This window comes from Urocitellus parryii, chromosome 5 (genome assembly GCF_045843805.1).
Source record: "Urocitellus parryii isolate mUroPar1 chromosome 5, mUroPar1.hap1, whole genome shotgun sequence".
Classification (NCBI taxonomy): Eukaryota; Metazoa; Chordata; class Mammalia; order Rodentia; family Sciuridae; genus Urocitellus; species Urocitellus parryii.
Genome location: NC_135535.1, coordinates 89,782,830 through 89,797,995, shown reverse-complemented (window position 1 = coordinate 89,797,995; position 15,166 = coordinate 89,782,830). Strand labels below are relative to the sequence as shown.

The 15,166-nt window shown below is 35.7% G+C and overlaps 1 protein-coding gene across 1 annotated transcript in view; it reads left to right on the top strand.

Moving 5' to 3' along the window:
- Pde3a (phosphodiesterase 3A) overlaps positions 1–15,166 on the top strand; it is a 308,668-nt gene that overhangs the window by 238,977 nt on the left and 54,525 nt on the right. The window contains exon 3 of the mRNA XM_026391920.2: positions 14,082–14,339. Within this exon, the coding sequence (XP_026247705.2) occupies positions 14,082–14,339 (258 nt within the window). The remainder of the gene's footprint in view (positions 1–14,081; positions 14,340–15,166) is intronic.

Here is a 15,166-nt window from a genome sequence, read left to right as displayed (position 1 = left end):
TAAGACTGGTTTCACAGATACGAGAGTTTTATGGGCTTGGGATTTTGAGGGAAATGCCAAGAAACCAGAGGTTTCTGTTTGGGTGGGGAGTCTGTTCCTTACCTATCCCTGACCTTTCTCAGGATTCTTTTCTCTGGACAAGAAACAATTCTTTTGTTTCCATGCTATTTTGAGGAGAGGTACAGATGATAACCTGACTCCGTTCAAGGTGTCCATTTTGAAAGTTTGTGAAAAAGGACCAGTGGCCAGATACAGGTGTTTTGAGAAGCAACTGCTTTCACTTTAAAACAGATGTCTTTCACTCCCCTGATAAGGAGTGGAAGTTGTGGTACTCAGTTTCATATTTTATCCTTTGATCTTTTTCACTCTCCTAAACATCATTCACTAAACCACAGGTTGGTTGGAGGTTCGCAATTGTTCGCTCATCTCCATAGCCCTGGGGTGGAGACAGGACTAGAAATTCAGTAGATGCTCCTTTGGGATTTGCTGAAAATCTGAAGCAGAAATGGATGTTCTCCTATTAACTCTATATTCCCTTTTTGAACCATACATACCATTGATAAAATGTATTTTTCTTGTCAAAATATTGTAATGTTGTTGAAGAAGAGAGAATTTTTAACAAAGAACAATGAAATGCTAATACACTTGTTATGTGGCTACATAAGCTTTCTGTAAGCTAACTCTGGAATTTCATCATTTATAACATTTCTTTAGAAAAAAAATACATCTGGGTTCTAAAAATGTTGATTTACCTCTGTTTTGGAATTCTACCTCTAAATTTGGAAACCTTCTTACTTAGTTTATGATATCTTTGGTTATAGAAAACAGAATTGGTTGAGGTTTTTAGTACATTTTGAAGTGTTTGCTACTGTATTAATACAATTTCAGGCTTAGCACAAGGCACACACCTGTAATCCTCAAGACTCAGGAGGCTGAAGGAGGATCATGAGTTCAAAGCCAGCCTCAACAACTTAGTGAGATCCTGTCTCAAAATAAAAAATAAAAAGTGCTGAGAATGTGGCTCAGTGGTTAAGTGCCCCTGGTTTCAATCTCTAGTACCAAAAAAAAAAAAAAAAAAAAAAAAAGAAAACAAAAGGTGGAGGTGGTCTATGGAGAGCATTCATTACCCATGATTATTTACATTATAAGAGTTACTACCATGAGATATCAAAAAGAGAACATTTTCTTGGTTTACAGATTAAGTGAATTATTCAAATATTTTTTTTTGCAAGGCTTGGAACTCTTAAAAAATAAATTACTGAAAGACAACTTAAAAATTATCATAGACTGCAGGAAAGAGGTATAGGAGTACCTATGTTGTATTTTTCATGCCTCCAATCTGATCAGTATGCAGGTACAGTCAATTCTCTTTGATGCTGCTTGCACTCTTTTTCTCCCTGCTAATGGGCATTGCAGATACCCCTAGTCCCACATGCTGACCACTACCGCAGCCCTGCTCACCTTGTCTTCCTTGAACATGCATGATGTTGATGTCATTTTCCTTCTTGAACATCTTTCATCAGCTAATCACCAACTAATATAAATAGAAAACTTTGTTTTTCATTCATGGGCATCTGAAATCTGGCCTCATGCTTCCTTTTAAACCTGTGTTCTGCTAATAAAAAGCAAAACTCTTCCAGGCCCTGGATGGAGGCCAGTCTGTTAGAAATGGAATCCTGCATCATCTTTCTCAGGCACCAGCTTCCCTTTCCCAGCTTGTCTGCCCTGCCCTTCACCTGTACTCCTTGGACTTGTCCTTCCACCTCGCTAGATTCCTGGTCCAGGTAGCCAGTCTTGTCTTATTTCTTTCCTCTCTGTTCCTCTCTGGCAGACACGACTTCAACACTTCTTTAAAAAAAAAAAAAATACTTTGTTGCCCTTTTGCGTGAAATTTCACACTGTGTAAAAAGAAAGGGAGAAGATTGGAGCCCATGCTCTGTGACCTCAGAGGGGTCTTCAGTATTGTCTGAGAATCCAGCCAGCTCTTTGTTATTTTTCTTTGAAGAGTTCCTTAGTCTGCTTTGTATCTGTGACCTCACCACTGTGCACCGCACATTCTGAGCAAAAGACTGGCTGCCTGGCTTACAAAGTAAATAAAAGCCAAAGTGGAAGAACTCCTTCAACATTGCACCTATACCTCTATAAACACTCCTCTTACGTTATTGTGGAAAAGGCAGCTCCCCTTGGAAATGTCACTGCCTCTCTGCCTCACCTCTCTTGGATTTGTATTTACTTATTATCCCATTGTCCTTACTGTTTTCCACTTAGCTCTCCCCTTCTACCTCAGCTCCTGCCCCCATGCTCAGCAACTCTTCATACCACCCCATGCACACACACACTGACTGGATGCCTTCCATTTTACATCTAGTTTTCGTGAGAGTTGTCTGCATGATTTTCATTGCTCATACTGCAGTGTGACTGGCAATCTGGGCCCTTCCCTGAACCTGTTCTCTCCTTTGTTGCCATTAATTTCCCCAATGCTAACTACTGGACATTTCTCAGAATTTACTAATCTCTCAAGCATTGGTCACTGCTGACCACTCCTTCCTTCCTTTACAAATGCATTTCCTTGGCACTTTTGATAGTAATTCTTAGTTCTCAATTGCTTCCTCTGATTTTCCTGTGTGGGTTTCTCTTCTGCTTAACACTTAAAAGTTGTCATGGATTTTGTCTCTGTTCTCAATCCTCTTCTCCTTTCTCTTTTCACATTTCATGGCAGCATGCTGTTGAAATGACCATATGTATGTCATGATGCTCAAATGTCTTTCCAGTCCATCTCTCTCTCTCTCTCTTGATGTGCAACTTGAATTATTCTGTGAGCACTGCATGTTTAGTCAAAGGTGAGTACTTTGGCATCCCCTCCAATTGAATTCCTTCTCTTCTTGGTGAAAGATTCTTAACTACCTGTTGGCCCAAGCTGTGGTCCTAAAAGTCAGCCTGGCTCCACTCTCCATGCCAAACTATAATGTCGCTCTCTTCAAGGTTTGGGTTTTAGTTAAAACCCTTGACTGTGGCTTGCATTCTTGCTGTGAGCTATTCCTTCTGATTTCTCCAGATTGATCCACCAGTGTGTCTGTCCTCCTTACCTGAATGTTGTACCCAAGGGCCATTCTTTCTCTGCCTCTAGGTCTAGCAAAAAGATTTTCTTATTCTAGGAAGTATCCATATACCCTAATTCTTGGCTTACTCTTTTCCTGTATATACTAGATTACAGAAAAATTTTAAAAATTTCTTTATCAATACTATTACTTCTCCTTGGCAGGTGAGTTGTTTTCTGAATATTTTCTACTCTAGCATCAGCTTATTGAATGTTAGTTTTATTCATGAGTCTAGTTTTCATTGTCATAGTTCTCAATTGTAAAGAAATTAAGTTTGATATTACAACATGAAATTGTGCTAGAAGATGGACTGTGTTTCAACAGCTGCTGGAGAATGTAATGATTTGTTTTAAGGAAGACCTGGAGCACTGTGATTTATTTGCCCTTTTCCATTTCTTTAAAGCACAGAACTGGAGAGGAGTGATCTATGGAAAATTGGAATGTGTTACTTATGTGTTCATTATTTCTAATACCAGAAATACTAGGCTCCAGGTTTGAACTGGCAGAGGAAATTTAGCATTCCCTTTGTTCTTGTACAACTCAGAGCCTCAAGGAGGAAAGCAGATCTTCATCAAGTAACCACAGAGCAGAAGTCGAATTGAGAACTATGACAGGTGTTATTCCAAAGAGAGTCTATGCATACACCCGAAAGGTGGTAGAGATGCAAGATTTCTTAAAACAGACAGCTCCCACGATTTTCCACTTGTTTGTCTTTGTTTTTAGTGCTTCCAGTAATTCAAATAAAGATATACCTCAGCAGGCAACATGGAGATGAGTTTGGATACCACTAGAGCAGTGCAGGGCAGATATTCTGCACTACAGCAGTAGAGGTAAATCAGTGGCATAGCTAAGTGCCCACTGCCTACAAGGCTGGATAGAGTGTAGTACGGTAGGGATAAGACAAATGTTACTGAAGGCTCACAAAACCCTTGTGTTCGGATGCACATTTGATGTTTCTGTATTATGAATATTTTAATCACAATAGAATATTTCACATGAAAAAAAATTTCATCAAATGTTCTGTGGAAAAGGGTCATGTTTCCATTGTGTCTTATTAAAAATAAGAGAAGTAGAATGGGGGCCATAGCTCAGTGGTAGAGTCCTTACCTAGCTTGTGTAAGGCCCTCAGTGTGATCCTAGCTCAGCAAAAAAATTAAAAAAAAATGACTAGACAAGCCTATTAATTTTGTGATCTTGAGGGATAAAGTATAATTGTATCTTTTTATTCATTTCTACCAATAGTCTCATAGAACTTATCCTCTTGTTAGTTTATTTTTGTTTTCTGTGGGGAAAAAAAAAAACAACAAATAAAAAACCCCAACCTCTGCCTGTTAATGATGAAGCTCCAAGTCATTCCAGAAGAGATGGTGAGACAATTAGGATTCTCTAAAAAGGCAGAACACTGCCATCTGTTGTCCGCTGAGATTGTTTTTAGATTAAGTCAACAGAATACTCAAATTCAAGCAGTTCTTAGAATTTAATAGTAATTCTTAAAATTCAACAAAAATTCCCCAAATTGCTCAACTTTCTGAGTTCATATTTATTTCAGAGATTCTTAATTTTCCTCCAATATTTAAATACCCTTATTTATATCTGAGAATCTAGTTCTCTTTGCTTCTTCTTCCAAGAACAGAAATAGTCTTACTATTTATGTAGCAATTTTTATTAACCAAGCCTTCCCACATTCATTTGTGTGAGCAGCCACATGAAGAGCTCATGGTCAGAATTCCTCACATATGTGCCAGTCTCCCCATCTTCTAATTAGGAGAGAGAGAGAGACAGAACCAGCAGAAGGTCAAAGGCAGCTAAGGTTATCTTCTCAAAGATATGGGTGCTTAAATACAGTAAGTGTTTTAACAACTTTTGTTTTCTAAATAATAAATCAGTGTTCTATGGTAATTCTTAATTTGTGTTTTGGGATGAATTCACCAAGTGTCTGAAAGACACTTAGAAAAAATAAGTGGAGAATGTTGGGACAGTAATGGTTTATTTGCAGATACATAGATTGTAGGGAAGTATGTCAGGACATCAAGTCATGTTCTATGTCACATTTGAGTATTCTTTGAACACAAAAAGAGAAGGAAGTTAAGAATTCCAGCAATGACTGGAGTTTGCTACGTCCCATGCCCCCAAATGGGACCTGTCAATAGAGTTAATGTTGGAAATCAATTTCATGGAGGGCTCTATAAGTTTTCCTCCTACTGTACATATATATATTATCTTGAGAATAAAACTCTAACGTAAACTCATGTTCCCTGCCAGAAAATTAAAATAAGCAAACATCTGTTTTCCTTAGGATGGCCTTTAGCCAAGATTCAGCCTACAATGAGTTACTGCAAAATTTTCACATGATTTCATTTTTAAAAAATTTCCCATCCAATTGCAAGTCTAAAATTATAAATGGGTCCTAGGAAAGTATAAACACATATGCAATTTTGCTGGCTCTGAAGCCAGAACCCATCAATACACCAAATATCATTTTATTGAGTCCCGCTCATCTTTTAAATTAATTTAGTACACCAAAGACCAACATACTGTTTCCTAGCATCACTGACAGACTCCCAGTGAAAGATTTGGAGGGGATGAAATGGCAAACTATTCTATAGAGATGTAGGAGGCAATAGTTTCCAAAAACCCATCAGGCGACCTTTCCCAGCATTGAGGACCAAAATTGGGTAAGAAAAGTCCCAGTGACTCTTCCTTCTTATGTGTCATCTCTTGTACTGTTTATTCCTCTCTTATCCCAAGTCCCTTTTCACCCTGAGAATGTTCTTCCCATGCTGTTTGCCTCCCAGGGTGCCTCCCAGGATGACTAAATACAAAGAAAAAAATACTTCTAACAATAGAGCTAAGATGCCTGCTCTTAGAATTCTTTTCACATACTGTGTTATAAATCATAACAGCGCAACCAACCTTGGACTTTTGTACCATTACTTTTTAAAAGCCTCAAATTAATCTCAGAGTTATTATGAGCACTTGAGAATAGGGAGTTCAATCTTTATGACTATATTTACCTAGATAAGAAGTGAGAATATTTGGGGTTTTAAAAAAATTGTTTTATTTTGGTTTCGTTGCTAGGGAAATAATCTCTCTACTATCTTCATTTAATCATCAGAAATACTACATAGTAGGTATTATTATTACTCCCTTTTTAGAGCTAAGAAAACAAGGGGTAAAGAGATAAATTAATTTCCCAAATTTTAGCAGCCCTGACATTTGAACACAGGCAGTCTGACTTTAGATCCTATGTCCTTAGCAGTTTTGTGAAATAAAAATGTGATGCTGATGAACGAAGGAAACTTCCTCTCTCGTATCCCAATTCCTGCAAACTTTGCCTCCCACTTTCTCACATATACAGCCTCACACATTCTGCATGTGATGAAACACGCACTTGTACCTTCTTGTTCCCTGTGTGCTAATTCATTAACCAAGTTTCACTTTCCCTTTCTTGATCCAGGAATGGTTATGAATAGCTTTAGCATGACTATTATGTTATGCTTCATTTCAAGTGAAAGGAAATGTTAGGTTAAAAGTACTGTGGAGTAGTCTCAACATAATTAGGGCCCGCAGTTGGTTGGGGGAATTCAGTAAGTTCTAAAAGTTGAGAATCCAAAATCTGACAAAAAAATTTCCATACCTCTAGTAATGTATTCTAACTTGATATGGAAGTAGAAAGGCTTCTGCACATCTTTGATGAAGAGCCAAGAATTTTTTTGAGTATGTGTCCACCATATAGATTTCAGTTCAAGTTCTTTCTTATGTGTACCACAACCCTACTTCACTGTACAGATTGCCAGTTTCCGTCTCTTTATAGTGGAAATGACTTAGGAGCTCAAGAGATTTTTCTAAGTGGAAAATCCTTCAGATATGTTACAGTTTTCCTTTGGAGCTTTTAAAATTATATCTTTGCTACCTCCTTCAATGAAAATCTATTTCAGGGCCTAACCTTTATGAAGTCTACTTAAAGTGTCTATGGAAATTTATTCAACTTAGTATTCTAGGAAAGAAATTTCATTTGTGAATTCATATCATTGGTAAATGGATATCCTGTTAGCATATGTGATTTGCAATGACAAATTCAACTGATCTAAACAGATTTGAGACCAAACAAAACTGAGTAGTGAGAGAGAAAAAATCAAGTGTATGTTTCAGAGAAAAGTCTGTTCCCAGTGAACACTTGGTGTACACTAGGCATTTTACTATAGAAAGGAAAAAGCATCAGTAACTCGGCAATAAATTGTAGTCTAGAGCTTGGGGCAAAATTAGCAATCAATGAAGCAAGAACTTTTCTTTTTTTCCCCTTCTTTTGTTTTCTTTTATACCAGGGAATGAACCCAGGTATGCTTAACCACTGAGCCACATCCCCAGCCCTTTTTATTTAGAGACAGTGTCTCACTGAGTTACTTAGGACCTTGCTAAGTTGTCGAGACTGGCTTTGAAATCTTGATCTTCTTGCCTCAGCCTCCTGAGCCACTTGGAATTATAGGCATGCCTCACCATGCCTGGCAAAACTAGAATTTGTTAAGTCTTTGTAATATTTTTTAAATCTACCTTCTCAGTCTTTTTCCAGTTGTTCCTTTGAATACCTTCAGTTTAAGTAAAATGATGTGCATTTGCATCTGTGTTTTCACTTGTTTTGTTCCCATAGTTATTTCCTATGCCTTATCAAAGACACTGTCTTTTAGAAATTCTCTGATCTGCATATTTTTGTATGAACCCAAGAATTTTTCTGAGTATGTGTCCACCACATAGATTTCAGTTCAAGTTCTTTCTTATGTATACCACAACCATACTTCACTGTACAGATTGCCAATTTCAGTCTCTTTATAGTGGAAATGACTTAGGAACTTAGGAGGTTTTTTCTAACTGGAAAATCGATGATGCCAAGAAAATAGTTTTAAAATCACTTCCTTCTTTCTTTAATGTGTGTATGTGTGTATTATGGAGGAAAATAATTTAGATGTATAGAATTGGAAGGGATCATCAAGAGATTCATCCAGCCCAAGTCTTTGATTTTAGAGGATGAGCCTTAGTATCCCCTTGGATAGTGTTGCCTGTACATGGTTTTGGAAACCATCACAAAACTCAAAGTATATTTTGGGGTGGCCTAGGTAAAGGTATATAGCATTTCAAGCAGGTTATCTAGATACTTTCTCAATTCTAGTATTCTAGCAGGTGTAATCCTGCTTCAAGTTTCACATAGACTTGTGAAGAGAATCTTTTATGCTGCTTCTGATTCTTTTCCTCTAGTTAGAATTAATTTCCAAAGCAAATGATATATTAAATGATTCACTGAGTCAGAAGACTTCAGAATTATTTCGTATGCTGCCTCTGGGCAAGGATGTATTCAACCTATTTCATTAAGTTATCAATTTTAACCTTTGCTTTAAAATATGTAGGAAACAGATCTGTAACTCGAGTATATTGGTACCAACTCTAAGGAATATTTTTAAGAACTAAAGGCATTACCCTCACCTTCCCCTCCTCCAAGATGATATTCCTAATTCTTTTGAACAGTAGGTTTCTGTTGACACTACCTTCTCAGTCTTCTTCCAGTTGTTCCTTTGAATACCTTCACTTTAAGTAAAATGTTGTGCATTTGCATCTGTGTTTTCACTTGTCTTGTTCCCATAGTTATTTCCTATGCCTTATCAAAGACACTATCTTTTAGAAATTCTGTGATCTCTATATTTTGATATGAGCCCAAAACAGCACTGGAGCAAATAATCTGGCATCTTACTTGCAGATTTATAATTTCATTTTGCATTGTGTAAGTGGCTTGATTACATAGACTTATTTGTTAGAATTTTTTATAATTGGCAGCTTGTGATAATTGAGAAACTCGACGCCTTTTATAGAGTGCAATTCTTTCTCAACCCCACATATATTCAAAGATTTCCCCCTTTATCATACCAGTGCAGCAGTGTCAACTCTGTAGCACAGTAGTAGCAGTAAGAGTGACAACCATTTTCTGTAATTGAGTCAATAGCCACATATCTAATCTGGGAGTTATGTTTAATGTTGATTATATTTGTTATCTTTTAAACTTCTTACTTATAGCCCCACATTTTCCAGCTTTTTGATTTATAATGATAAAAGTTACTTGGAAGCAGTCCCGACCATTTATATCTGTGAAGGTCAAAAGCCAGCATTAGGTAGGACATCTGGAGATGGTAAAGGAGATTGGATGAAGATAAAGGGGAGAGAGGAAGATGTTTAAAACTGTGGGTGCACTGAAAAGTAGAAAATGTGCCAAGAGAATCCTTTATTTTTGCCTTGATATATTAAACTGCTCTTTCCTCCACTGTTTATCAGATTTAAATACCAGATTTTCTATTTAAAGGTAGTAATCCAAATTTGGTGGTCATTTAAATGGTGTCTAGGGAATTACACTTGCATTTTTTTAAATGTTAAATATAAATATTTCTATTATAAAGAAAGCTTGTGAAGTAGAATGTTTTATATTGCTTGGCAACTTTTTTTTAAGGAAAAGATTTGTTTGATCTTCTGCACCTTAACAAGACTCAACTGTGGTTTGATGCTTAGGGTAGCTAGTTACTGCCCCAGAAGATGATTTCAGGGTGTTGGTTTAAGACTTTCCTTTAAAGTGACCTTTATATAAACTTAACTTTTAGTGTTTATTATAACTATCTAAGATTTCACTAGCTAAATGAAACGTTTCTGACTAACACTGGTCTGTCTAGAAATTTAATTATATTATTATTTTTGAAGTTGAATAGTTGTGGAAATACCTTCTGAGTGAGTCTCTTATTTTTTTTTCTATTTTGTATGTGACTTAAAGCAACAAAAAACTTTGATGACCAAAGCCACTCTCCCCTGAAATTCTTTTTTTTTTGTACTTTTTTTTTATTGATTGTTCAAAACATTACAGAGCTCATGATATATCATCTTTCATACATTTGACTCAATTGGGTTTTGAACTCCCTTTTTTACCCCAAATACAGATGGGAGAGAGAAGGGAAAGCATATGGAAATGGTAGGAGTCCCCTGAAATTCTTAATGGTGACTCGTGGATGTGTCCATGTCTTTATGGCTTCTCTGCTCTTTACTGAAACAGCAGCCAGCCTATCTTTCCGCCTTTTGGCATTTCATGTGTGGTTAGGCTTGGCAGGTTTGTTGCAAACAAATCCGATTGTTGGTTTTAGATTTCATGCCTCATTGACGCCTTTAGTTATTTGATCCCAAAAGGTGGTGATAACTTCTTATATATGCTGTGACTTATGACTTCCACAATTCTATTCTTCAATCAGAAATCCAATAAGTCAGGGAATTGATTTAATAATAACCAGGACATTTTTTTTCCCAACAATGAAAAAGTGGTCACTTTGGTTCCTAGCCAATCTCAGTTTGGATAATTTGATTCCTGTTGGCCTGATTCTTGTCTTTGTTTTCACTTAAGGACCTTTGATTTGACAAAAGCCTCAGCATATTAACATTGAAATGTATAATGTGTTTATTTTTCATATTGTTATGTAACATGTTCATATAAGGATGATTTTTCAATTCTGTTCTTATTTTCAAGTTATTTTTTTATTTTAATATTTATTTTCTCTGACTATATAGAAAGTAGATCTCTAATTTTAAAAATGAAAATATACCATTAACAAGACATAAAACTAGAGACTTGTCATCTCACCAATAATATATCTTAAAAAGTCTAATTTTAATTGTCAATAGATAGGGTCCTCTTTTTCTTCAGATTTGTAGATATTACATACTGAAAATATTTTAAGAAATGCTTTATTATTAGAGCATAAACTGACAATTTTATTGTCAAAAAGTCTTAAGTTTACATTCTATAAACAAAGATTGCCTTCAAATTTTAAATATTTTGGGAAGCCGTCCAGTAAGTTACTAGTTTAAATAGTAGAACAACATGGGTAGGAATTGACATTTCAAGTTTAGAGGATAACATCAGGGGAGTTTTTCCAGAAGTGTAATTATTAGAGATGCATTGAAAGTACATGTTGTTAAGGTGTGGTAACCCAGCGAGTGACATCTTCATGAATATTTTTTTTAAAAATTAACAATGTAAGTACAAACATGACATGCATAGTTACATATCCTAAAACTTAATATGGCACTGAAATTTTTCTGTTGGTTCATAGTAGATAATTATTCATGTGAACAGAGATAAAAACCACAGGTTCTATGATTAAATAAGACATTAAATAATTACATATATATATGAAAACATAAGATTTAAAGATTTGACACTTATTTTAGCATACTGGTCCAGAACAATTTGAGCTGTGGAATCGAAATGTTTGTGTTTGCACCATGGCATTTCCAGCTGTCTGATTTGGGCAAGTTATTTATGACTAACAAAAATGAAGTAAATCATTATACCTACTTTGTAGCCTTATGCTCTGCAAATGTCAGTTGTCATTATTATTGTCATTACTGTTATTGTTATTCTAGTGGTAAAATACATACCTGTTCTCTATGATGGCTTTGCAAAACAATTTTTCCATTACTAATAGTTATTATAAGACTAGATATTTTCATGGATGTTGAGTGTTTTCAAGGTACATACTCACTTTTTTTTTTTTTAGTTATAGGTGGAAACAGTGTCTTTATTTTATATTTATGTGGTGCTGAGGATTGAACCCAGTGCCTCACGCATGCTAGGCGAGCTCTCTGCCTCTGAGCCACAATCCCAGCCCCTCACTTTTTTTTAATGGCATACATTTTACCCCTGCCGAACAATACTTATTAAGCATTTATATAAGTAATCATTTACGTGTCTATTACTCAAATCTTTTAAACAAGTATGTGTAAGTTTCAAATACAGTTACAATACAACTTTGTTCATGTAGTTTTCCATGGATTTTCATTTAGTGGTTATGGTCTTTTGTTATTGTTGCCAGAGACTGCTAGACCCTTTGTGAGCTTGTTTTTATGTCTTTACATGCTTGCAGAAGTATTTCTTTAGACCAGATGTCTTAGTTTTGCTGGATTATAGGATACAGACATTTAAATTCCAAATTGACAGGGTCAGCAGAATTTTCTTTGAAACATAACTGCACTATTTTTCATTCACTGCTCATCTTCCCCAAACCATTGTAAATGTTTGTCTTTTATTATTTGGCCAATTAGGTAAGTAATGGTTGCTTTTCTCATATTAATTTGCATTTTATTTATTAGAGAAGTAAATCAATTTTTAGGTGTTTGATTATTTACATTTTATTTAAATTGTCTATTCATTCTCTTTTTCCACTTCTTCCTTTAATTAATTTTTAGAAGCTCTTTATTTGATCTGTTTTGTCTTCTCTGTGTGGTTAACATTTGCTCACAACCTTTTTCATTTGCTTATGGTATGTTTTCTTATGTAGATATTTTTATCTTTATATAGTCAGATCTGTCAGATGGTTCCTTGGCAGCTTATGATTCACATTATTTTTTTAAAGGTTTTATTTCCCAAATTAAAAAATATCCTTGTTTTTCTAATAATCTTACAATTTTACCCTAATGTCTTTGACACTTAAGTCCATTGTGAGAGAATGATTACAGTTTGTTTTCCTCTGAATACATAGCCAAACTCCTGATAGCTTCTTTTTAATAGTAACTTCAGAGTTACTATGACTATTTATAATTATTGTTTATATCATGGCCATCATTGAAGACCAATACTTGCTCGCACAATAGTAAGCATTTTACATGTGTAATTTTTTTCTAAGTCTTGTGATTACCTTTTGAATTTGGTACTATTGTTTTTTTATCTGTTTAATTTGTGGATGAAATTGCAGCATAGAGATACTAATAATTTGAGAGACCATGCAGCTAGAGAGCTATAGAGTTAGAAGGCAAAACCTCCCATTTCTAGAACTGTTCCTCTAATCACCAACTGTCATGAAAAATTAAATTTAGGTGGGTTCCTTGTGGCTCATACCAGACAGATTTCAGTATTAACAGTGCCCTGCTCCCTGCCCTAGGCTTCATCTTCCCTCCTGGCCTTGACCCTTCACCTGCGCCCCCTCAGTTCCTCCTCTCCCTGCCTGTATTCTCTCCTGACCTGCAGGGGCAAGGTGCATTCCTGTCCTCTCTCTCTTGTAGTCGTCATTTCTTTGTGAGTACAGAGTAATGTCTCTGATCTGATTTTGACAGAATATAACACGTGTGTCACAGAATTCTAGAACTGAAGTCTATTTATTCACCAACCCTAAGAAGAGAGATCATGAATCTGAACACAAAATTAAGTTGCTTTTCAGGCAACACTAATATTAATATCAGTTGAATAATTCCCATACCAGGCTATGTGTCACATTAAAATATTAATAAAATTAAAATTCATGGGATGTTAATGTTACTTTCAAAATTAAATTTTAAATAATGTACATGTAAAACGTTAGGCTCTTCATGAGGAGTGTTTGACATGAAGGTTTTTCCAGTTCTCTGAAATTTCTTATCTTTAAAAACTAGTGTTTTTTTAATCTCTTCAACTTTGTTCTACCCTTTTCCAAGTTCTATCATTTAAAAATATGCCATAGTTAGGAGACGAGGGTTCTGGTGTTCTCTTGTACTGCAGGGTGGCTATAGAGGGTGATAATGTGCTCTATATTTCAGAAAACTAGAAAAAAAAAGATTTGAATGTTTTCATCATAAAGACACGATAAATTTTGAGGAGATAGTTCTGCTTATCCTCATTTGAACATTATGCCATGTTTACATGTATTGAAACATGACATAGTACCTCATAAAGATATATAATTTTATATGTCAATTTAAAACATTAGGATAATTAAAATGTAAAAATTTTTTAAATGTGTCATGAACACAGAAAGAGTGAAAGCCAGGGAGAATTTTAGCAGAGTTTCTAATAGAAATGTGATTTGAATTTTATTGTACTGAATTTTATATAGTTAGTCCATTTATTTTCCAATGAAAAAAACCCCAGTTTAACTCTGTATGCTCCCAGCCTCAGGCTTTTTCTTACTCTGTTCTCTTGGTTTGGTGTCTCAGTCTTCAGGAACCAGTATTACTGTGGATATTGCTGTGATGGGCGAGGCGCATGGCCTCATTACCGACCTCCTGGCAGACCCTTCTCTGCCCCCAAATGTGTGCACGTCCCTGAGGGCTGTGAGCAACCTGCTCAGCACGCAACTCACCTTCCACGCCATTCACAAGCCCAGAGTGAATCCTGTCGTTTCCTTCAGTGAAAACTACACCTGCTCTGATTCTGAAGAGAGCGCTGAAAAAGACAAACTGGCTATTCCCAAGGTAGGTACTGAGGACACACCCTTTAAAGGCTTAGCCTTTTTATATTTTAATTGTCTCTTAGGTTTCCCTCACAGTCCCTCCAAACCCATCTATAGATTCATATCAGTTACTTCAAGAAGATGAGTTGATTCTGGTGGCAAAAATAATAAAACCTTAAACTCGAACACTTCTGTCATAATACTTGATTACTTTCTTCAAATAGAAAACTTACCCTTTTTATTTATACTTGGTAAGAGGTTTTTTTGTTTTGTTTTGTTTGCTTGTTTGTTTGTTTGATGCTGGGGATTGAAGGCAAGGCCTCATGCATGCTAGGCAAGTGCTTCACAATTGAGCTATACTGTTAGCCCTAGGATTTACTTCTGTGTGCTTGGCTGTGTTGTAGGCGATGAGGATATTGCAGTAAAACACAAACAAAATAACAATGAGAAGATAAAAAAGAATACCTGCTCTGTTCTCATGTGAATTCTGTTTAAAGCACACTGCCTTGTTCCTTTGCTCTTTGATTTCTTAGTGAGACATATTTCAAAGTGCCTTTATGAATTTCTCAAACACGTTTTGAACTCAGAATGGTTTTAGTTATTTAAGATTATTTAAGGTATAAGGTGGCCTTACTGATTTATATATATACTCAAGAAATGATACAATTCCTTCTTTTTACAAACAGGTTGGACATCCCTTATCCAAAAATCTACCCGAAAATGGTCCAAAATCCAAAACTTTTTGAGCACTAACATGGCACTCAAAAAAGTGCACATATTGGAATATCAGATTTTTGTATTGGTTAGTTTAACTGGTAAAATCAATACAAGTATTTCACAATACAAAAA